General features: G+C 48.6%; 1 protein-coding gene across 1 annotated transcript in view; it reads left to right on the top strand.

Annotated features, from left to right (window-relative positions):
* Positions 1-24,473, top strand: part of LOC127486036 (uncharacterized) — a 167,068-nt gene that overhangs the window by 62,301 nt on the left and 80,294 nt on the right. The window contains exons 3-6 of the mRNA XM_070063826.1: positions 298-407; positions 3,479-3,707; positions 12,739-12,871; positions 17,372-17,570. Of these exons, the coding sequence (XP_069919927.1) occupies positions 329-407; positions 3,479-3,707; positions 12,739-12,871; positions 17,372-17,570 (640 nt within the window). The 5' untranslated portion in view covers positions 298-328. The remainder of the gene's footprint in view (positions 1-297; positions 408-3,478; positions 3,708-12,738; positions 12,872-17,371; positions 17,571-24,473) is intronic.

Consider the following 24,473-nt stretch of genomic DNA (forward strand, 5'->3'; position numbering starts at 1 on the left):
TTTACTGGTGAGGACTTGAGCATGGGTTCCTTGCTCTCCCCTCAGCACCATGTCCAACAAACCAAACTGCTGGTTTTGATAGACACCTTTACCCACCCTGGTAGCACCACAAGCTCAGGGTGGGGAGGAAAGGGACACAGCTCCAGGCCAGCATACCACCTTCTCCCACTCTTCTTTCCTGGGCAGTCAGCAATTCTCCATCAATCAGTGCTGTCTGTTTTGTGGTTGGTTGGTTTGGGGTTTTTTTGGTGGATTCCCAGAGGCCTTAAAAGTTGTTGGTTTTGTCGTGTTTCATAGCTGTCGGACACATTGCTGGGGAAAGCCAGACATGAGCCTCCTTCAGCACCGGACACAGCCTAGGATCCTGCTGGGCTCAGGACCTCCCCTCCCATCTCTAGTCCCACGAGGTGAGTCGGCCCTCTTCAGTGAAGCTCTCCACTCAAAACCAGGCCTCCCTCAGCTGGCAAGGGGAGGTGCCAAAGATTTTATGTATGCCTGTGGGGGTCCCAACACTGTCTCAGGCAGTAGTACCCAGTGTGGTGTGCACGTGAACTAGCAGATGGAACATCACCTTCCATCCCTAGGGTGTGCAAACTCTTACACTCACTGACACTTCACAAGGGAGCCAACCTTTTTGGAGCTTCTGCTCAGCTAAGCTCCCACGTTGGAGCACTATTTCAAGTCTCAGCTGCTCCACTTCCCATCCAGTCTTCTGCTTGTGTGCCTAGGAATACAGCAGATCCAGGCCCAAGTACTTTGGCCCTACCACCCATTTAGGAGAGTAGTAGGAGTTCCCTGCTCCAGGCTCCATCCTGGCCCCTACCTGACTGTTGGGGTCCTGTGGGAAGTGAACCAGAGGAAGGAAGACCTCTCTGTCACCACCTCTTTTGCTCATTTCTGTTTCCAATGCATAAATCTTTGTGGAAAAATTACACACCACATGGTAGTTTTCAGATCAATGTGGAACCTTTATTTATAAACACAGGCAATGAGTTGGATCTGGTTCCAGGGATTCAAACCCTTGCCATTTCACAAGGGAGGGAAGGCCAGGTTGGGTTGAGAAATACCCAACACTCTCCCCACGTACCCATGGTGCAGCATGAATGCTACAGAGAGCCCCCCATTGCCCCCCCAGTCTCCTCTTCCACTGCTCTCCCCATTGTCCTGGATCCAGTGCCCCATTCCATGCCTGCCACCACCATCACCCCGTGTTCCCCTTCTCCCTCCCAATTCCACAAGAAGCCCATGCTCAGCCTCCCTCGGCCCACCCTCGGCCCACCCTCGCCCTCCCTCGCCCACCCTCGGCCCACCCTCGCCCTCCCTCGGCCCACCCTCGCCCACCCTCGCCCTCCCTCGGCCCACCCTCGCCCTCCCTCGGCCCACCCTCGCCCACCCTCGGCCCTCCCTCGGCCCACCCTCGCCCACCCTCGCCCTCCCTCGCCCTCCCTCGGCCCACCTTCGGCCCTCCCTCGCCCTCCCTCGCCCTCCCTCGGCCCACCCTCGCCCTCCCTCGGCCCACCCTCGGCCCACCCTCGCCCTCCCTCGGCCCACCCTCGGCCCTCCCTCGGCCCACCCTCACCCACCCTCGGCCCTCCCTCGGCCCACCCTCGCCCACCCTCGCCCTCCCTCGCCCTCCCTCGGCCCACCTTCGGCCCTCCCTCGCCCTCCCTCGCCCTCCCTCGGCCCACCCTCGGCCTCCCTCGGCCTCCCTCGCCCTCCCTCGGCCCACCTTCGGCCCTCCCTCGCCCTCCCTCGCCCTCCCTCGGCCCACCCTCGGCCTCCCTCGCCCTCCCTCGCCCACCCTCGCCCACCTTCACCCTCCCTCGGCCCACCCTCACCCACCCTCGCCCTCCCTCGGCCCACCCTCACCCACCCTCTCCCTCCCTCGGCCCTCCCTCGCCCTCCCTCGGCCCACCCTGGCCCACCCCTGAACCACTCTGTTTGTCCCCATCCTCCATTACCCTGCCTGTGCCCATACCCCCATCCTGCCTTCTCCCTTGCCTCACCCATGTCCACCACTCCCTTGCTCCCCAGGCCCTCTCCCCACAGACCTGCTCTCCCTGCTCTGTCCCTGCCCTCGGCGCCTGTCCCTGTGCCACTGTGCTGGCAGCAAGGCCTAATAACTGCCACGGAGGATGACATCACAGAAGTCTGGCCTGTGCCAACATTCTGTGCAGGTGAGGTCATTGCCCTCAGTGGGACTGTGAGCCACGTGTGGAGCACACTCGCTCTTGTGCACTGGCCACTCTCTCCACATTGGTCCACTTCCCAGCCCATCACGGGGTGGCAGGTGTAGATGGGCTCTTACAGGGCTCATGACCAATGGAACCTAGTTTTAAACTAACCCCAGAGCAGGGATGAGTAAGTGTACAGCATTCCTTCAAATCAATCACAACAGAGCTGCCCCTTTTCTGCTCGCAGGTCTTCCTCAGGCTGGGTAAGAGGTCAGTGCTGTGGGCTTTACCCTCAATTGACAGTCACCAGAAAACGATGACAAATTGAACATACCACAGTGGGACAAGGACACTGGCAGATGAACCTTGCCCAAATCTTTTATGTTATCTAAGATCTTAGCTAAGGACAGTATGATGTTTCAGTTGCCAAGGTATTCTAAACTCTACTTCCCTATTTTCATACACATGAGTAGACCCATGATGCATTTAATTAGACCCATGATGCAGTGTGTGTAAACTGCTTGGGCAATCTTTGGGCCCAGCAGTGAGAGCACCAGGATGAGACCTGGGGTTTCCATCCAGGCTCCACTCTGGTTTCCAGCTTCATCCTGGGGCTCCAGCAACTTCAGACACCTAGGAGGAGCATGCGCTCTCGCTCCCTCCTTCTTAAATAAATAAAGAAAAAATTCTTAGAAAATGAAATCTTCAAATTATAGAGTCTAGGCAGATTGAACATCAATGCTGGCCTCGGCTCCACACTGGCCCAGTGCCAAGGGAAGGGCCTAGAACAATTGGAGCAGTGGGCAGTGGAGCAAACTGCCCATGGACAGGCACCTGCCCAAGAGTCACCGTGCCCGGCCACTAGAGTACCTCCAGCTGCCAGGCCACACCCCCCCACCCTCTTGGAACCATTTCTCCCTCCCCACCCCAAGGGGTCCCACCCAGGTCTCTGCCCCTCAGTGACTTTGGGGGAGGGGCTCATATACACGGACCCAGTGCCAAGAGGGACAGCAGGTTCTGCCACCCACACCCACCCGTTGAAACCTCCAGAGTCAGCAACTGGGACTGTGTTGTGTTGTGGGAAGTTGCCTTGCAGGATCTGGGCTGCTGGGGTCCCTGGTGCATCTGTCAGCGAGGCCAGGCCCTCCTGGGGAGCTTCCACAACCACAGTGGGGGAAGGGGCACAGTTAGAGGGAGACAGAAGCCACAGAAGCTGACACTGTGCCCCAACCCCTGTAGCCTCTGTATCCCTGCCCTACCTGCCCAGGCCTGGCTGGCCCTTGCAAAACCTGGTTTCTCCCCAGGAATGTTTGTTCCCGTTCTCTGCTGGGGGAGTTTTTTCATGGCGGGGCCTCATCCTCGACAAAGCTGTGGGACTCAGAGCCAGGCTCTATGTGGCCCGACGATCCTGCTGACCCCGGCCTCCTGCAGACCATGGGCCGCCATACCCCTGGCCACATTTCTAGCTTTTCAAGTGGGAAGAAACCACCCCGCGTCCCAGGACTTGCACTTCTGTGGGCCATCCTCAGCAAGGTCAGTGAAGTGTCTATAGCTGCCTGGACCATTTCTATGAAGAACGCTGTTTGAAGCCTTGGCTGAGGGGGTCCAGGGGTGTGGAGTTGGGGGTGAGAACCCTGCAGGGAGAGAGGTGGTCACTGGTGTCCAGGAGCCAGCTAAGGTAGCCATGGGCCTCCCTAACCTGTCCTCGCCCACAGTGTTTCACGGTTGGTTTGGCATTTGTGGCCTCAGATCACGGGCTCCTTCACTGATAGGTATGTACCCTGCAAGCATGTGGGCCCCACCCTTAGGAACCTGCTGGGCGCTAGAGGCTGGGAGCTGCCAGAGGACAGGCGATGGCCTCAGGAGCTGGTGGACACTGGGGGCAGCTGCTGAGCGTGGGTGCCCTGAAGTACGCTTAAAGGAAGAGGAGCCCAGGTCCCTCCTATTCCCTATGGAGTTTTGAATGCAGCTTCTGGAACACTGTCCCCTCTGGAGCTCCTGAGTTTGTTTTACATGCAGCCAGTTGTAGCCTGGCTCTGAGCTCTGCAGTCACACATATGCAGTGCACACACACTCAGTCCAGAAGTGAACTCTGAATGGGCTGTGCACGGATGCATACTTCAGCCCACAGGCCCTTCCTGCACATGGTTCAACTGGCATGGGCTGGGGGGTGTGTGGGACAGACCCCCTCAGTGAGCCTGAGCAGCAGGCGGGTCGCTGGCCCTAGTGGAGGGCTGCTGAGGAGGGGGCAGTGGGCTCAGGGGTCTGTGGGCTCCACTCAGAAATGCACCCAGAGAAGGGACCCAGCAAAGCGGAAAGGACACCAGCACCTGTCCTGGACACAGGTGACTGCAGATGTCCAAAAGGGCCCAGATTAAGGGGCTGCCTCCCCCCCGCCAATCTCCTTGTGATGCTCACCTTGGAGAGGACGCAGGGCCATGCTGGTACCGGCACTGGAGAACCCAGGACCCTAAGTCTCCACCCACACCCCATGGCTGCTTTCATCCTGGTGAGTGTCGGAGACCCTGAAGGGCCAGGCCATGGTCCCAGGCAGAGGCCTGTCCTCAGTGCGCTGGCCCTGGCCTCTTGTTCCCTCTCTCTGGATGTGTTTGTGTCTTGCACTGGAGGAGACACAGCCATGCAGGTCCTGATCAAGAGTCAGAGCTGGCCTGGTCAGGGAGTCTTCCTCCTGGCCCAGACCCACCTGGGACCAGGAACGTTCTCAGTGCCAAGGGGTTCCACACATTCCTGCAAAAACCAATGTGAAACCCAGTCCTCGCAGCTGCCCATTAGGGCCCCAGGACTCCATTTCCTGAAGGCGGGGAGGGGCAGAGCACATTGCTGCACCTGGACTCTGCTCAGAGCCCCAGCGTCAGAGTTATGCCCACCCTGGTGGCTCCAGGGTGTGGTTACTGCTTCTGTTTTCCCTGTGGACCACAGCAGGCAGGCCACCCCCTTCCTGGAATAAGATCACCTGTGTGGACCGTGACGGTGATGTTAGTGTGTGTGTATGTGTGTGTTCTGTGTGCATGTAGGTTCACATGTGTATGTGTACTGTGCAAGTGTGTGGTGTGCACATGCATAGTTAATGGCTTCATCCTGGCGCAGCCCTTGTTGCTGTAGCCATTTGGGGAATGAACCAGCAGGTGGAAGATCTCTCTCTCTCTCTGCAAATCTGCATCTTAAATAAAAAAAAAGAATCTTAAAACCCTAAAACCCCACCATTTTCAGCACTGGGGACGCCTTCAGAGCTCTAGGAGCTCAGGCACTTGATGTTTGGTGGAATCAGGGACAGCGAGGTGGCACAGCTGGGCCTACAGCCAACACTGGCATGGCCTTCGGGTGCCAGCTTGAGTCCCAGCTGTTCCCAGCTCCTGTCTTGGGTGCTTGTGAGCCGGGAGAGACGCTGTGGAGTGGTACAGGTGCTTGGGATTCCTGGCTGCCCCAGGCCTGTCCATGTCTGGACCTCCCCTCGCCCCTCATCAGCACCAGTAATGCTGTGTCCTTGGTCGCTGGCATCTCTAGGGCCTCTCAGGTGATTCTGGGTCCTTAACATGGGGTCTGAAGCTGCTCTTACCGTTGGCTTCCACATGGCTGCTGTCTGTCGCTTTTGTGGCCACCATGGCTCAGCCATGGCCACACTCCCTGAAGAGTGGTTTAGGGGTGGGGCTTTTGTGTCCTCTGACCCCTGCCTTCCCAGGTGTGTTCACAGGGGGCAGCCAGGACTGGAACCAGTGCCTACGATGATGGCACTCCACCCACCACACCCAGCATTGATCCCTCACCTCACCTTCCCAACCTGTGTTCAGCTCAGTGGACAGGAGAGGGCGAACGGTGTGGGCCTCTCTGGTCAGGTGGCCAATGACAGGAGGAGGTGTCGAGCCAGGCCTGCTTTGTGTCTAGCTCTAGTTTTCAGGGTGGCAGCTCCCACTGGTGGGCACCTGACCAGCCACCTCATAGTGGTCTCCAGGGATTGCCTGTTGGGGGATGTGGGAAGGGAGTTCTGGCCCCCATGGTGGCATCTGCCACCCACCCTGTCACTTGCAGCTCTGTGGGAGATGGGTGAGGGCGCCCCTCTTCTGAGCAGGACCCAGAAGGGAGCTGTATAGATAGAGGTGCAGGCTGAGTGGTGGAGTTAGGCATGGCTGACAGGTTTATAAATGAAGACCTGGGGTCCCCATGGACCTAGATTGAGACCAGGACCTCCCCCAGGCCCTGCCTTCCAGTGGGAGTCTGCAGCCCAGCCTGCACACACCATGCTACCCTCCCCTGTCCCCCACCTTTCTTCCCCTCCCCTCTCCACCTGCCCCTTCCACAGGTGCTTCAGGCGCACCGGCCCCAAAGGCCATTCTCTCAGGTTCCTCCAGCCCCCAGGGAGTAGTCTTCCTGCAGTTTTCCATAGCACCTGCACTAATTTACATATTTAACAGCAGTGTGTAGGTGTTCCCCTTTTCCCACTTCCACCTTATCATTGTGACTCTGTCCTTTGGAGCTTAACCATTTTGAAAGGGCTAGCTCATATCATTGTGGTTTGGATGGCATTTCCATGATGGCTTGTGATATTGAGCATTTTTTTCATAGAATTGTTGGCCATTTGTATTTCTTTTTTAAAATTTTTTAACACAGTGGACAGTGAGAGAGAGAGACAGAGAGAAAGGTCTTCCTTTGCCGTTGGTTCATCCTCAATGGCTGCTGTGGCCGGTGCACTGTGGTTGGCACACCAAGCTGATCCGATGCCAGGAGCCAAGTGTTTCTCCTGGTCTCCCATGTGGGTGCAGGGCCCAAGGACCTGGGCCATCCTCCACTGCACTCCCGGGCCAAAGCAGAGAGCTGGACTGGAAGAGGAGCAACCGCCACAGAATCTGGCACCCTGACCAGGACTAGAACCTGGTGTCTGGTGCCGCAGGTGGAGGATTAGCCTAGTGAGCCGCGGCACCAGTGGCCATTTGTATTTCTATGGAGAACTCTGTTCAGCTCCTTTGGCCATTTCATATCTGGATTCATTGTTTCATTTTATTTTTTTTTAAGTTGCGGATGTATTCTGTACATTAATCCTTTTTCAGATAGGTAGGTAGCTCACAGATATTTTTGCTCATTCTGTTGGAGGACTCTTTATTGATGATTTCCTTTGCTGTCCATAAGCTGTTGACTTTGATATAATCCCATTTGATTAGTTTTGATTTTGTTGCTTTGCCCTGAAGGTCTTTTCTAAGAGTCAATCTGTACTTAAGTGTCTTCTAGTACTTACTCTACATTTGTTTCCAAAAGCTTCATAGTCCCTGGTCTTACATTTAAGTCCTTGATCCATTTTGAGTTGATTTTCTTCTTTTCTGTGAGTAATGGATCTAATTTCAATCTCGTACATAAATGCAGTTTTGCCAACACCAGTTTTTGAGGAGATTTTCCTTATAGCAGTGAATATCTGAGACCTTTTATCAAAAATCAGATGTCTCTACATATTGGTATTGATTTTGGGACTTGCATTGTTTTTTTTCCATTGGTCAATGTGTCACATTTTATGCCACTGCTGTGATGTTTTAATTAGTGTTGATTTGTAGTATGCTTTGAATCAGGTGTTGTGAGGCATCCAGGTACTTTTGTTTTGTTTTGTTTTGTTTTTTGGTAAGGAACCCCCAAGATGTTCTGGATCTTCTGTGATTTGTATGAATTTTAGGCATTTTTTTTGTTTTTCCACAAAGAATGTCACTGATATTTTGATAACAATTTAATTGAATTTTTATATTGCATTAGGTAAGGTTGACATTTTTTTTTTGACAGGCAGAGTAGACAGTGAGAGAGAGAGAGACAGAGAGAGAAAGGTCTTCCTTTTACCGTTGGTTCAACCCCCAATGGCTGCTGCGGCTGACACGCTGTGACCGGTGCACCATGCTGATCTGAAGCCAGGAGCCAGGTGCTTCTTCTGGTCTCCATGCGGGTGCAGGGCCCAAGGACTTGGGCCATCCTCCACTGCACTCCCGGGCCACAGCAGAGAGCTGGACAGGAAGAGGAGCTACCGCCACAGAATCTGGCGCTCCGACCGGGACTAGAACCCGCTGTGCCGGCTCCGCAGGTGGAGGATTAGCCTATTGAGCTGTGGCACCGGCCAAGGTAGACATTTTAATGATACTCATTCTTCGAATCCATCAAAAGAAATATCATTTCATTATTTCTGTTCTTAGTGATTTCTTTTATCAAGATATGGTAATTTTGATTATAGAGCTTTAAAACATCTTTAATGTATTAAACACTGCTGTTTCTACAGTATGTTTATTTGTAACCTGTAACTTCACTTAATTGTTTCACCAGTCCTAGCAGTGTTTTGGGTTCATTGTATTAGTATTTCTGTTACAATATCATGTCACCAGCAAGCCCTTAGAATTTGATGTTCAATTTTCAAACCTATTTACTGATTCTTTCTTTCTTCTCCCTCATTGTTTTTGTGAAAATTTACAGTACTACATTCAGAAAGAGTGGTAAAAAGGGACATCCTTGTGTTGTTACATGTTTGACAAAAATGCTTTCACATTTTCCCCATCCAGCATGACATTGGCTGTTGGCATGTCATACATAGCCGTTATGATTTCGATATGTATTCCTTCTGTATCTATTTTGTGTAGTTTTTTAATCCTTTTTTATTCTATTGATATTTCTGTATCTAATTAGATGATAATGTGGTTTTTCAAAAGATTTATTTCATTTGTTTGCAAGAATGATATAGATTGATAGAGATAGAGCAAGAGCAAAAGAAAGGGAGGGAGGAAAAGAGGGAGAGGGGTCTTCTATTTGCTAGTTTATTCCCTAAATGACCTCAATGGCCAGACTGAGCCAGTATGAAGTCAGGATCCAGAACCTTCTTCCAAGTCTCCCATGTGGCTGAAAGGGCCCAACTAATTGGGACATCCTCTGCCACTTTCCCAGGCACATTAGAAGGGAGCTAGATTGGAAGAGGAGCAGCCTGGATGCGAAATGGCACACATATGAATGGAGGCATTGTGTGTTGTGGCCTTAACCCACTGCAATACAGTGCTGGCCCTGACAATGTGTTTTTTTTTTCTTTTTTTTTTTTTACATGCAGAGTGGACAGTGAGAGAGAGAGAGAGAAAGGTCTTCCTTTTGCCGTTGGTTCACCCTCCAATGACCACCACGGCCGGCATGCTGTGGCCAGCGCACCCACTGATCCGATGGCAGGAGCCAAGTGCTTCTCCTGGTCTCCCAGGGGGTGCAGGGCCCAAGTACTTGGGCCATCCTCCACTGCACTCCCAGGCCAAAGAAGAGAGCTGGCCTGGGAGAGGGGCAACCGAGACAGAATCCGGCGCCCCGACCGGGACTAGAACCCGATGTGCCGGTGCCACAAGGCGAAGGATTAGCCTAGTGAGCCACGGTGCTGGCTGACAATGTGGTTTTGTTCTTCAATTAGTTTGATATAATTTATCATGTGTATTAATTTGAAAATGTGGAACATCATGGCATTTCTGGGATGAATTCCAATCAAAGGTTATACATGAGCTTTTGCGTGTGATTTTGGTTTTGTTTGGCTAGAATTTTGTTGAGAATGTTTGCATCTTTTTCATTTAGGATCTAGGCCAGCAGTTTTATTTACATTCAATGTTTAGCTATCTTTTGTGGTCAGAGTAATTCTGGCCTCACAAAAAGTGTTTGTTAGAGTTGAATCCTATTCCATCCAGCTCAATATTTTAAAATAGCTGGAAAAGTATTGGAGTTGCTTTTTAAATCTTCAACCTCCTTGGATACCTTTATTCAAAGGTATTTAAATTTTAGTAGCTATTGTGAATGGAATGGATCTTTGAAGTTGTCTCTCATCCATGACATTGTGTGTATACAAATTCTATTGATTTTTGTGTGTTGATTTTATATCGTGCCACTTTTCCAAACTCTGAGTTCTAATAATCTCATAGTGGAGTTTCTTGGTTCCCCCATTTAAAAAATCATGTGCTTTTGAAGGAGGGATAGTTTGACTTCCTCCTTCCCAATTTGTATCCATTTGATTTCTTTTTCTTGCCTAATGGCTCTAAAACTTCCAGATCTATATTGAATAGCAATAATGAGAGTACATCCTTGTCTGATTCCAGATCATAGTTGGGAATGCTTCCAACTTGTCCCCATTCATAAGATGCTATCAGTCGGTTTGACATAAATTGCCTTGATTATGTGGAGGAATATTCTACTGTCAGTTTGCCTAAGGCTTTCTTTCTGAAAGGTTTTTGCATATTTTCCAGCTGTTTTCATCTATTGAAATAATTATATGTTTTTTTAATATTTATTTAAATGAAAGGCAGACTTATTGAGTGACCAATTCATTGGCAAACAGTACATTGTAGTAATTCCCGATGTTTTTTTTTTTTTATTTATTGGGTTTCTGTTATTACAGTTTGTTTTTTGTTTATGATTTTACTCATTGGGGTCTTATTCCTGTTTTTTTGTTTGTTTGTTTGTTTTGGAGATTTTCAGCAAGTTTGTAAAAAATTTTTTTAATGAGCTTTCATTTCAGTGATCTTTTGTAATGTTTTTGCTTCAACTTTGTTTATTTCTTCTCAAATTTCCATGATTTCTGTCATCCTGCTAATTTGGAGTTTGATATGTTGGTTTTCCAGGTTTTGTGATGCATTGAAAAGCTCATTTATTTGATGCCTTTCCAATATCTTGTGGTAGGCACAAGTTGTTATCAAGTGTCCTCCTAACATTGTATTTGCTGTGTCCCATACGTTTTGCTGTGTTGTGCTGTTGTTATCTTCAATCATGTCCAGAAATTTCTTGATTTCCATTTTGATTTCTCCTATGACCCACCATTCATTCAGGAGCATGTCGTTTGGTCTCCATGTGTTTGCATATGTTTTGGAGTTTCTTGAGTTGTTGATTTCCCATTTCCTTGAATTTTGGTCATAGAAGATGCGTGAAATGATTTCAGTTACTGAGTTTACTAAGCTTGTTTTATGGCCTATCATATGTTGTGTCCTAGAGAAAGTTCCAGGGGCTGATGAGAAGAATGTGTATTCTGCAAGTTGTGGGATGAAAAGTTCTGAGTTAGGACTTCCAGCAAGGCAGTCTGTTCCCAGGGACACAGTGATGAGCGACTGAGTCACCTACAATTGTGACATAGGGGAGGGGCGAGGAAATGACCAAGAGAAGACAGTGCAGGTGTTCTCATAAGATATGTTTTGTATTTAAGAGATCCAAAGTCCATGCATTTCATAAATGCAATTTAGGTACACAGTGATTGTCCCCACCCTACCTCTCTGTCCGGAGCGCAACACATCGTGCACTTGGTCGTCTGACTCCTGGCAGCAGCCCTGGGACAGACAAGGGCAAGGATGCTGGGCGTGTATCTGCCGTTCAGTACCCTGACCACGGGCAGTTTGTCAGTGCGCTGCCCCATGCAGGAGTGGCTGGGTGTCAGCCTGGAGGTGTAGAGAGCTCCACACTGCCCTGAGCTTCTGATGGGCTGGATTGGGAGCAACGATGCCCTTGGAGGGCATTTGCTCATGGTGAGCACAGGGCAGCCATGTCAGGCTGGGGCTCAGGTCGCCGCCCCTGGTTAATCAAGGCAGTGCGGCCTCTTCCGCTGACGCTGTGTATTCTGGGAGGAAGGGGCGGGTGTTAGTTGGACGGCACTTGAGCAGTTAGTTGGACGGCCTCGGGAAGAAGTAGGAGATGTCTGTGGGAGTGGCGTCGTGGTAGGCTGGCGGTGTTATTGGCAGCAGTGGCACGGGAGGCTTGGAGAGTGCGGGAGGGATTTGCTGCTTTTGAGATTATGGACAGTGAAATGTCCGGGGCCTTCTTCAAAGGATGCGGGATTCAGGGCTTCCCAGCGGTGTTTTCCCCCCAAATCCACAGGTTTGGAGGCAGTGGGGGTGGGTGGGAGCTCAACTGTGAGGAAGCCGAGACGCTGGTGTCAACCTCCCCTCCCCCCATGGAGGACACGGATGTGAACCTGTACCCATAATGGACTAGTGTTCTCTCGTAATTTGATGATACTCAGTTTTAGATTTTGTTCCTTGAAGTGTTTTTCGTTGCTTTTTGTATAAGGTGTAAGGTATCGGGCTTCTTTCAGAGTTCTGCATGTGGAGGTCCAGTTTTCTCAGGACCAGTTTTTGAAGAAGCTGTCCTTTGCACCTGGGATTGATCTTTAGCACTTTTAAAAGACAGAGTAGTTGTAGATGTGTGCGTTATTTCAGGTGTTTCTTTTCTGTTCCATTGTTCTATATGTCATTCTTTTTTTGCCTGTACCAAGCTGTTTTGATCGTAACTGCCCTGTTCTGTGTCTTACAATCTGTTATTGCGACGCTTTGAGTTTTGTCAATGTTGTATATGGTTGCTTTCAGTATTTGGATGTTCTGTGTTTTCATATGAATTTCAGCATTGTTTTCTTTCCATCTGGGCAAAATGTTATTTGTCCTTTGGTTGGGATCCCATTGTATCTCTAAATTGCTTATGGTAGAATGGAAATTTTCATTTTGTCGATTTTACCAATGAATGAACATGGCAGATTTTTCCATTTTTGTGTGTCTTTTTCTATTTCTTTAATGTTTATTAATTTTCATTGTAGACATTTTCATGGATATGAAACTGGACACCGAGTTGACGCTGAAGTTCAGCTGCTGGGTAGTCTTCCATTTGTGGAGCCTGCTCATCTTCCTTGTAAAACCCGGCTAGGCCTTCACCCTGGACAGGAGCAACTGGTTAGTAGACATGGATGCGTCCTGTAGATGGCAGCCTTTGGGCCAAGGGGGAGAGAAGGGAAGGGATGGGACCTCTGTTCCCTGGAGTTGGGCTGGCGAGGCTGAGAGTAAGGTGGACTTCCAAGCTTTGGGAAGGAGGGTCAAGTGGGGGAGCCCTATAGACATTTGGAGACAGAAATGTGGGGGCCTAGCATTCCTAGAATAGAGTGTTGGCCACAGAGACAGAGGTGAATAAGATGTTGGTGAATGCATTCCCTCGGGTGCTGCAGAGAATTAGGGGCCAAAGAACATGCTAAGAAGGGAAGATTGTGTCTCCAGGCAGTGGGAGGGAGACCTGGGAGGAAAACTGCATGTGTTGACTCAGAGTACAAAAGATAAGAAGTCTGCTTTGGAGAGACGTGGTAGTAGTTGTTATGTTTTAGATTTTCAGGCTAAGGACGATGGGATTGCAAGTACTTCATGCAGCGGGAGTGGAGGGTTAGATGCCATGGAAGAACCTGGTTCATGCAAGGTTTTGGGAGCTGAAAACAGGTTATTTCTGTATGTCACCATCCAGTGATAGAAAGGGAAAAGAGAAGGATTGCATGGAGGAAGGCATGCCACCATGAGGAGAGTTGTAATAGGGAGGAGCTGGTAGATCTACTTGTAAGAACTAGTGGAGCATCAGAGTGTTAGATGCAGGACAGGGCCTGGGGAGAAACCTTAGTTAAAGTGAGGGAACGGATATCAGGAGGTGGTCAGAGGGACCTTTCAGAAGGTACTGGGGAATGTGTGCTGAGTTAATCAGGAAATTTGACCAAAGTCTCCCGACTACCAAGAGATGGAGAAGATCTTAGTTGAAATCAGATAAGTGTTGATAGGGGGCTTAGGTACATGGAGAAACTGGCATAGCCTGGGAATGAAGTTTGTGGCTTGTATTCAGTTTGTAGAAGTCAGAATTATAGCAGAGGACTTTCTCTTGGTAAACGTGTTTTTCTGGGTTTCAAAGGAGTGTCTGTGATGTGCCCACATTTGTTGTAGTTACTTAAGGTAATGCAGAGAGCATCATGTGGGTCCTTGAAAAAGTTTGTGGAAAGAAGGATTTGTAAGGTTATTTCACTGTGTGTGTGTGTGTGTAGTATTATTCCTACCCATTCAACGATGATGTTAGAAGACTTCGTCAGTTTCTTGTTTTCACTGCCGTGAAGCATACTGCAATAAATATTGTGGTGGACGTATCTCTCTGATACAATATGTTCATGTGTTTTGGGTTATAGCCAGTAGAGGGATTGCTCCATATCGTATGGCAAGTCTGTCTGGTTTTTTAAGAAATCTCCATACCGTTTTCCACAGCGTCTGCACTAATTTACATTTTTACCACCAGTGGGTAAGTTTTTCCCTTTTCCCACATCTTCCTCCTCATTGTGACTCTCCGTCCTTTGGGTTTTAGCCAGTATGTACGTGTGAGCTGATATCTCATTGTGGTTTGGATTTGCATTTCCCTGATGGCTTGTGATGTTGCGCATTTTTCCTATATTTCTTGGCCATCTGTATATCGATGGGGAACTGTCTGTTGAGTTCCTTTGGCTACTTCATAACTGGATTGGTTGGGTTTTTTATTGGTGTTTTTTTTTTAAGTTGCAGATGTATTCCTGATATTAACCCTTTTCATATAGGTTGCTGACAAGTATCCTTTGGTCATTCTTGTGAATGAATCTTCACTCTATGATGATTTCCTTTGCTGTGCAAAGCTTTTCATTTCATTTGATCCCATTTGTTTGGTTTTGCTTTAGCTGCCTGGGCTTTGAGGGTCTTGTCTAAGAGTCATCCCCTATTCCAGTGTCTTGGAGCTTTGTTTGTATTTCCTTCAAAAAGCTTCACAGTGCTGGGTCATAGATTTAGGTCTCTGATCCATTTTGAGTTGATTTTCATATTTTGTTGGAGTTATGAATCTAATTTCAATCTTCTACACAAATACATCCATTTTTGGCAACACCACTTGTTGAAGAAATCCAATGGATGGTCTGAGACCTTTTGTAAAAATATGGTATTGAACATATTTTGATTAATATTGGAGCTCGCCTTGTTCTCTTCCATTGGTCTGTGTGTCACTTTTTATGCAAGTGCTATGATATTTTGTTTAGTGTCATTTGTAGAATGCTTTGAATCAGGTGTTGTGAGGTATCCAGGCTAATAACTTTGTTTCACTTTTTGCTCAGAAACACCTTATCTTTTCTGCATCTTCTGTGATTTTGTTTGAATTATAGGTTTGTGGTATATAATTCTGTAAAAAACGTCATTGGTGTTTTGATGAAAATTTAATTGAATCTTTAGGTAGCATTAGGCAAGGTAGAGATTTTAATTATACTGATTCTTCAAATCCACCAAAAGAGACATCTTTCCACTTTTGTGTCCTTGGTGATTTTGTTCATCAGTGTGTGGTGATTTTCATTTAGAGCTCTTTGACTTCTTTGGTTAAATTTTTTCCTAAACTTTTTATTTTTGTGGTTATTGTCCTTGGGATATTTGTTGATTGCTCTGTCAGTGAGTTCATCATTAATGTATAAACACTGCTGCTTACACACTATGTTTATTCATAACCTGAAACTTCACTTAATTGTTTCACCAGTTCTAGCAGTGTTTTTGGTGGATTGTTTTAGTTTTTTTCTGGTACCATATCATGCCATCTGTAAGCTTTTAGAATTTCACTTTCTCTTTTATAACATTGGTGCTGTTTATTTCTTTCTTCTCCTTTCTTTCTCTTGTGAAAATTTACTGTACTGCATTCAGTAAGAATTTTAAAAGGGGATATCCTTGTGTTGTTACATGTTTGACAAAAATGCTTTCACTTTTTGCCCATCCAGCATGGCATTGGCTGTTGAGTTGTGATACATAGCCTTTAAGATTTTGATGCATATTCCTTTTATACCTACTTTGTGGAATTTTTTTTTATCATGAATAGGATTGGATCTTTCAGGTTATTTCTCTATCTAATGAGATGATAATGTGGCTTTTTAATAAAAACATTTCTTTTTTTCTAATTTTTTTTAATTTTTTTTTATTTTTTGACAGGCAGAGTGGACAGTGAGAGAGAGAGACAGAGAGAAAGGTCTTCCTTTGCCGTTGGTTCACCCTCCAATGGCCGCCGCGGCCGGCGCGCTGCGGCCGGCGCACTGCGCTGATCCGATGGCAGGAGCCAGGAGCCAGGTGCTTTTCCTGGTCTCCCATGGGGTGCAGGGCCCAAGCACCTGGGCCATCCTCCACTGCATTCCCTAGCCACAGCAGAGAGCTGGCCTGGAAGAGGGGCAACCGGGACAGAATCCGGCACCCCAACCGGGACTAGAAGCCGGTGTGCCAGCGCCCCTAGGAGGAGGATTATCCTAGTGAGCCGCGGTGCTGACCTATTTCATTTATTTCTAAGAATTAGAGAGAAGGCCGGCAATGTGTTTCACTTGGCTAATCCTCTGCCTGTAATGCCGGCATCCCATATGGGCACCAGGTTCTATTCCCAACTGCTCCTCTTCCAGTCCAGCTCTCTGCTGTGGCCCAGGAGGGCAGTGAAGGATGGCCCAAGTGCTTGGGCACCTGCAGCCGCGTGGGAGAACAGGAGGTGGCAGCTGGCTCCTGGCTTTGGATTGGTGTAGCGCTGGCCATAGTGGCCATTTGGGAGGTGAACCAACAGAAGGAAAACCTTTGTCTCTGTCTCTCCCTCTCACTAACTCTGCCTGTCAAAAAAAATCAATAAAATAAAAAAAAAGAATTAGAAACAGAACAAGTGCAGGTGAACGAGATTGAGAGAGTATGAGAGGGAGAGAGGTCTTCCATTTGCCAGTACACTCCTGGAATGACCGTGATGGCCAAACTGAGCCAATATGAAGTCAGGATCCAGGACCTTCTTCTGGGTCTCCCATGTGGCTGCAGGGGCCCAAGGAATTGGGACATCCTCCACCGCTTCCCCAGGCATGTTAGGAGGGAGCTGGATTGGAAGTGGAGCAGCCAGAACACACACTGGCACCGACATGGAAAGACAGCACTGCATGCCGTGGCTTTAACGCGGTGTAAGGCAGCACCAGCCCTGCTTGTCTGACTCCGGGCAGCAGCCCCGGCCACCGACTAGGCCAAGGATGCTGGGCAGGTATCCTCCATTCAGTACCCTGACCACGGGCAGTTTGTCAGAGCGCTGCACCAACGGGATTGTCTAGGTGTCAGCCCAGAGCTCTAGAGAGCTCCATACTGCCCTGAGATTCTGGTGGGCTGGATGGGAATCGACGATGTCCTTGGAGCATTTCTGATTGTGATGAGCACAGGGCTGCAGTGCCATTTAGAGCTAAGGCCACTTCCCCTGATTCATCAAGGTAGCTTGGCCTCCTCCACTGACACTGTGTTTCCTGGGAGGAAGGGGGAGGTGTTATTTGGATGGCACTTGCGCATTTAAGCTAACAGGACAGAGATGCCCAGGGGCTGCCTCAAAGGAGATGGGATCCCGTGACTTCCAGCAGCATTCTCCCTCGAAATCCACAGGTTCGGAGTCAGCGGCTCAGCCATGAGGAAGCCGAGAAGCGATGTCTGCCTCCCCTCCTCCCTCCCAGAGGATCTGGATGTGAAACTAACCCAGAGTGGATGCTGAAGCTCAGCTGCCAAGTAATCTCCCATTCCCAGAGAGACTGCACAGCTTCCTGCTCAACGCCAGCTGGGTCTTCTTCCTGGAGAGGAGCAACTGGTGAGCAGATGTGGCTGCCCCAGTAGTGGCCATGTCTGGATGCACAAGGGGAAGGGAAGGGAAAGCCCATTCCCTGGGGTTGGGCGGCCCAGGCTGACAGAGATGCGGACGTCATTCCCATGGCAGGGAGGGTCATGTGGGTAGCCCCACAGGCATGGGGAGAAATGTAGGGGCCTGGTGGGCTTCAGTAGAGTTGGATAGCATGCAGACAGGGATGGATAGGATGTTGGGGGAATGAGTTCCCCCGGGCACTGCAGAGAATTAGGGGCCAAAGAACATGGTAATAGGGAAAGACTTGGGTATCCAGGAAATGGGAGGGAGACCTGGAGGAAAAGTGTGTGCTGTTGAGTCAGAGTACAAAACCCAAGAAGTCTGGATTGGAGAGACGTGTTAATAAAAGTTTGGGTTTGAGATTTCGGGCCTAAGAATGACGGGATGGAGGTATTTAGTGTGGTGTGAGTGGAGGGTTAGATTTCATGGAAGAACCGGGGCATGCAATGTGTTGGGAGCTGAAATCAGGTAATTTCTGTATATTGCCACTCTGTGATATAGACAGGGAAATGGAAGGAGTGTATGGAGGAGGTCAGGTGACTTTCAGTAGAGTTGTAATAGGGAGGAGCTGGTAGGTCTACTAGTAGAACTGGTGGAGTCTCCGAGTATTAGACCTGGGACAGCATCTGGGCAACAACCTTAGGAAAATGAGGGTAAGAAAATGGTGATGGGTGTGGTGTGGTCTTTCTTAGGGACTGTGGTATGGGTGCACGGTTAATTAGGAAACTTTGACAAAGCTCTCTGGAATACCAGGGATGGGAGAGGATTATCTGGGAGAAAACTGGATTGGTGGTGTGCTTAGGAAGACAAGAACCTGATCAAGCCTGGAATGAAATTTGAGGCTTGAGGTCAGCTTATAGAAGTCTGAATTTGGGCAGAGGACTCTGTCTTGGTAAAGGTGTATTTCTTGTCTTTCAAGATGTTTCTGTTATGTGCCAGCATTTGTTCTCGTTATTTAATGTAATGCAGGGGGCAACGTGAGGTACTTTGAAAAGTTTGTGGAAAGAAGCAGTTGTGAGTTTGTTGTCTTTCAAGACATTTTGATGAACTGCACACAGCTTTGTCATGGTGCATGTTTTCCATATCCTTGTAGGCAGCTCTGTGTGAAAGCTTCTGCTTTCATGGAGTTTTTGTTCTGATTGCTGTTTGGGGGCTGGGGATGACTTAGTCCTGCAGGACTTTACCAGGTAGGAGTTCTTGAAATATCTTCCCCTTATGTTGCAATGTATACTTTGTAGTACTTCCTATTCCTCATGTGTTTTTTTATACCATCTCTGATGTTTCCATTTGCTTTTATGAGCCATTATACCTTGTCTTATTTCACGCTGTCACATTTATTAGGAATGCAAATTCTTCCTTATGTTTTTCTTTTCAATGCAGTGTTATTTTTGAGTAACACTTATGCAGAATTTATATAGCTTTTATACTCTCACTTTATAGTTTATTTCTACAGAAAGACTTTCAAACTTACATTTTTATAAAAGTCATGTTTTCCTTGTACAGAATTTTGTGAACATGCACATTTTACATTTTTAATTTTCCTGCAATTTGAGTGCTTACCTATTTTATATAAATCTCCATCAAAGATTAATACATCCCAGTAGATGTATTTGTTTTTTAGGTTAACAAAATTCTTCAATATGTTCTATAGAACAATTATGAATCAACATTCCCTTCTTTCTGCTCTCCTTCCAACGCTGTCTCTCCCAGTGTACCTCTTCCTTTCTTTCTCCATTTGTTCCTCCTTTCCTTACTTTCATCCATTTTTGGACAGTTTCTATATTTGCATTTTAGTAAAAAAGCTAAATTCTTTACCGTATAAGAAGTTCAGATACTAAAAAATGGGGGGGGGGACAATGTTTGGCATCCCCTATGGGTGCTTGTTCAAGTCCCATTTAATCCACTTCTTTTTTTTTTCTAAGACGTATTAATTTATTTGAAAGACAGTGTTATAGAGAGGCAGAGAGAGTGAGTGAGAGGTCTTCAATCCACTGGTTCACTCCCTGGAAGGTCCATATGGCCAGAGGTGCACTGATCCGAAGCCAGGAGCCAGGAGCTTCCTCAGGGTCTTCCAGTGCAGGTGTAGGGGCCCAAGGACTTGGGCCATCTTCCACTGCTTTCCCAGGCCATAGCAGAGAGCTGGATCAGAAGTCGACCAGCTGGGACTTGAAACCGGCACCCATATGGATGCCGGCACTGCAGGAGGCACCCTTACTCGTTATGCCACAGCACCGGTTTATACTCCATTTCTGATCCAACTCCATGCTAATGCACCAAAGCAGGAGAGAGCAGCCCAAGTGCTTGTGACTTTGCAACCATGTGGGAGACCTGGAAATGTGAACCAGCAGATGGAAGATCTCTCCTTCTTTCTCACTCTCTGTATGTAACAATGTCTTTGTAAAAAAAAAATAGATCTTCTAAAAATAAGGAAAGATTAGAATCCCTCGTTTATAGGGAATATAAGTAACAAGTATAATCAGTTGAATGGAAAATTGACCATTTTATTTATATACCCTAAATTTAAAGTAATCACAGATCATTAAAACTATACTAATGTAACATTCTTTTTTCTTTTTAAAATTTTTTAAAATTTACTTTTACTTACTTAAAAGACAGAATTACTGAAAGAGGTGTAGAGATAGAGGGAGAAGTCTTCACTCTGCTGGTTCATTTCCCAAATTGCCACATGGCTAGATATGAGCCGATCGCAAGTTATGAACCAGGAGCCTCTTCCAGGTCTCCCACGTGGATGCAGGGGCCCAAGGACTTGGGCCATCTTCTACTGCTTTCCCAGTCCATAGCAGAGAGCTAGATCAGAAGAGGAGCAGCGTGAACTAGAACCTGTGCCCATGTGGTGGGATTCCCACCTTTCAAGCCTGGGCTTTAATACACTGCCACACAGCCCCTGCCCCTTCAATTATTTTTAAAATGAATGCAAAGAGATCATATTTCATGAATTGTGGAGGTACAGTTCTAAGAATAAACCCAGAATTTCCTCTCTTCCCCTTTCCTCTTTTCATCTATTTTTCATGATATGATTATAATCCATGTAATATTCAGGGTAACCATAATATTCATAGGTAAAAGGTAGAAAGAATAAAGTTCCACCAGAGAAGTATGATGATCTTTTATTTTAGGACATTAAATTAAAAAAAAGAAACATTAGTTTTCTTGAGAGGTATTGTTACAGAGAGAGGGAGGCGTAGAGTTAGAGGTCTTCCATAAATATGGGTTCATTCCACAAATGGCCACAATGTCTGGAGGTGGGCCAGTGCAAAGCCAGGAACCAAGAGTTTCTTCTGTTTTTCCCGCTATGTTGCAGGGGCCCAAGCCTTTGGGCCATCTTCCATTGCTTTCTCAGGCCATCAGTAAGGAAGAGGATTGGAAGTGGAGCAGCTGGACTTGAACTGGTGCCCATATGGGATGCCGGCACCACAATGGATGCTTAACCTACTATGCCACAGTTCTGGCCCCAGTGTTCTGTTCTTAACCACTGGTTTGTCCAAGTTATCAGATAGTGTTTTCTAGGAGTATATTTGCAGCAATAGTGATACACATTGGCATTTTTTTTTGTTTTTGTGTTTTGAATTTTTCAAAAAGTTAACTTCCACATGTAAGGTAATACATGTGGTATTTTTCTTTTTCTGGCTGATTTCTCTAAGATGAAGTCCTCCAGTAACTCCATTTTGATGCACTTGATAAAATTTCATTATTTTTAAGTCCTGAATAACATTTGATCATCAATCTATACCATGCTTTCCTTAGTAATTCATCTGATGATGGAAATCTTTGTTTAATCTTCATAAATAAATCCTTGTTTATTCCTTGTGGCTGCTGTGAACTGTATTGCAATAAACATGGTGGTGGTGGTATCTCTCTCTTTTTTTTAAGACAGGCAGAGTTAGTAAGAGAGAGACAGAGAGAAAGGTCTTCCTTTCTGTTGGTTCACCCTCCAAATGGCTGCTACAGCTGGTGTGCTGCACCAATCCAAAACGAGGAGCCAGGTGCTTCCTCCTGTCTCCCATGCAGGTGCAGGGCCCAAGGACCTGGGCCATCCTCCACTGCCTTCCCAGGCCACAGCAGAGAGCTGGACTGGAAGAGGAGCAACTGGGACAGAATCTGGCACCCCAACTGGGACTAGAACCTGGGGTGCTGGTGCCGCAGGTGGAGGATTAACCAAGTGAGCCGTGGCACCGGCCAATCTCTCTTATTTTTTTGTAAGAGGAGAGAGTTTTATCAGTTCTGTTGTCATACTCTCATGCTCACCTTCTCTGCTCCAAGGAGACCAGTTGCAGAGCTCTAGCCCCAGTGAGTGTTGTATTCGTCCACACTGCCACAAGAACACACAAAGCATCAGTGCAGTTCGCAGTGTGAGCCTGGATCCTGCAGCAATGACTCTCACCAGAGAATCAGGGCAACCTGAGCATGTGGAGCAGCCCAGAATGACTGCTCAGGGACCCGGCCACACCCTGCACCCTTCCATGCAGCCACAGTGTTTTCACAATCCCAGCACACAAGGCTCCCGCAGTCAAAACCGCCCAGACCCATGTCAGTTCTCCCAGCCAGACTCAGGCGTCTCATCTCAGCTGGTTGCTGGGTACTGTCGCTCCCCCTCTTCGTGGAGGAACGACACAGGACCCTGCGTTGTTCTTTCGTCTGCTCGGCCCTCCCCGGGTTTGCTGCTGGTTCTTCCCGGGTTGGCTGCCGACCCTTCCACCTCCGTGGAAGGGTGGTTCCCCCTGCCACATCCCCCACTTCCGTGGGGGAGCGGCACACCGCCGGCCGGCTCTCTTGGGGGCTGCACAGGTGTTCCCCTTAGATGTTCCTTCTCCTCCTTTATAGTCCTCTTCCGCCAATCCCAACTCTGCTACCCACACGCCGAGTACGCTGCTCTCCTCCAATCAGGAGCAGGTCCCACAGTTTATTGGTTGAACTGGAGGCAGCTGTGTAGAAGCTGTTTCCCTTCTCAGCGCCATATTGAGGGAAAGCAGATGCATAGAATAAGTCTTAATTCCAGTAACTTAGTCTAGTCCGAGTTGCTCCCAGTTGCTCCCGACAGATCCCCCTTTCTTTTTATTTTTGGCGTTGTTACGCGCCTGTCTTCGGTGCCCCGCGGCACACACTCTGCTCTGCTTGCTAGAGTTGCCCACAGTTGCTTACAAGTCCTATCAATCAGGCAAACCGAATCCGGGTCCTCTCTTTGCCATGTTGTGAGGAGGTTTTTAGGCGCTGATGCGTGCCTGTGTTCGGTGCCCTGCAGCGCATGCTCTGCTCTGCCTGCAGGTGCTTACAAGCCCTATCAGGCAAACCGAATCCAAGCCTTCTCATTGCCATATTGTGGGGAGGCTTATTGGTGTTGATTCGTGCCTATCTTCGGTGACCTGCAGCTCATACTCTGGTCGAGCTGCCTACTGGTGCTTATCGCCTTACTAATCAGGCAGACCAAATCCAAGCCTTCTCATTGCGGTATTGTGGGGAGGCCTTATTGATGTTAATTCGTGCCTGTCTTCGGTGACCTGCAGCGCATAAGCTGCTAGCCGCCCGCAGGTGCTCACCGCCTTCCTAATCAGGCAGACCGAATCCAAGCTCTCTCATTGCTGTGTTGTGGAGAGGCCTTTCTCTATTTCTCTATCTCCGGGCATTCCTATTTCTCCTATTTTACTTCTATCTACCAGCATTCCTATTTCTCTCATTTTACTTCTAAACTTCTGTTTCTCTTATCCCTGCGGCGTCCCGGAGCCCGCCCTGAGGCTGCTTCTCGGCGGCTTCCCGGCTGAGCCGCTTCAGCCCGCTTCTCTTATCTGCGCGGCTTCGCGGCTCTGCGCGGCTCGGCTTCGCGCGCACACTCCGCGGTCTCGCACTAGCCCAGCATTCCCTATCTACTTGTGCCCCGTGCTCTCTCTGCACACGGCGGCTTCCGCGAGTCACACAGCGTAGCTTACGTCTCCGCCACTAGCATTCAATCTAAGTTCCCCGGGCTAACCTGGCGAATTCAACCCAGCTCACGTTTCCACCCCACGATCTGGCTTCCCGTCCTCTGCTCCTCGGGCTAATCAGACGGATCCCAACCTGGCTTACGTTTCCGCTTCTGGTTTCAACTCTTCGCCCCCCATTCCCGGGCTAACTTGAGAATATCCAAAGTGGCTTTCGTCTCCGCCTCGGCCTGCCCCCCGCGGCTTCAATTTCCCTAACATTTTTCTCTACCCAGTATGTTTCCCCAAGCTTTCCTCCAACGATACTCATTTCTCCTGGCCTCTCCCCACAGTCCGTATCTGAGTCTGTTTGTTCTAGCTTTCGCTTTCGACCTTAGAGATTTCTCCCAGCTTCCCCCCGTAGTCCGTATCCGAGTCTATGCCTAGGCTTTCAATAGCTTCTTCCGGCACCTTTTTCGTCCGGCTTTTCCCTAGGCTGTTTGCTAGTCTCTCTCTCCGATATTTTCCCATTTCTTCCCGTTTCTTCCCTCCTAAGTTTCCTATCCGAGTCACGGCCCCACTATGTCGCTCCCCTCTTCGTGGAGGAACGACACTAAACCCTGCCTAGGCTTCATATCCAAGTCACGGCACCATTATGTTGCTCCCCCTCTTCGTGGAGGAACGACACAGGACCCTGCATTGTTCTTTCGTCTGCTCGGCCCTCCCCAGGTTTGCTGCTGGTTCTTCCCGGGTTGTCTGCCGACCCTTCCACCTCCGTGGAAGGGTGGTTCCCCCTGCCACATCCCCCACTTCCGCGGGGAAGCGGCACACCGCCGGCCGGCTCTCTCGGGGGCTGCACAGGTGTTCCCCTTAGATGTTCCTTCTCCTCCTTTATAGTCCTCTTCCGCCAATCCCAACTCTGCTACCCACACGCCAAGTA

Source organism: Oryctolagus cuniculus, chromosome 19 (assembly GCF_964237555.1).
Source record: "Oryctolagus cuniculus chromosome 19, mOryCun1.1, whole genome shotgun sequence".
Lineage (NCBI taxonomy): Eukaryota > Metazoa > Chordata > Mammalia > Lagomorpha > Leporidae > Oryctolagus > Oryctolagus cuniculus.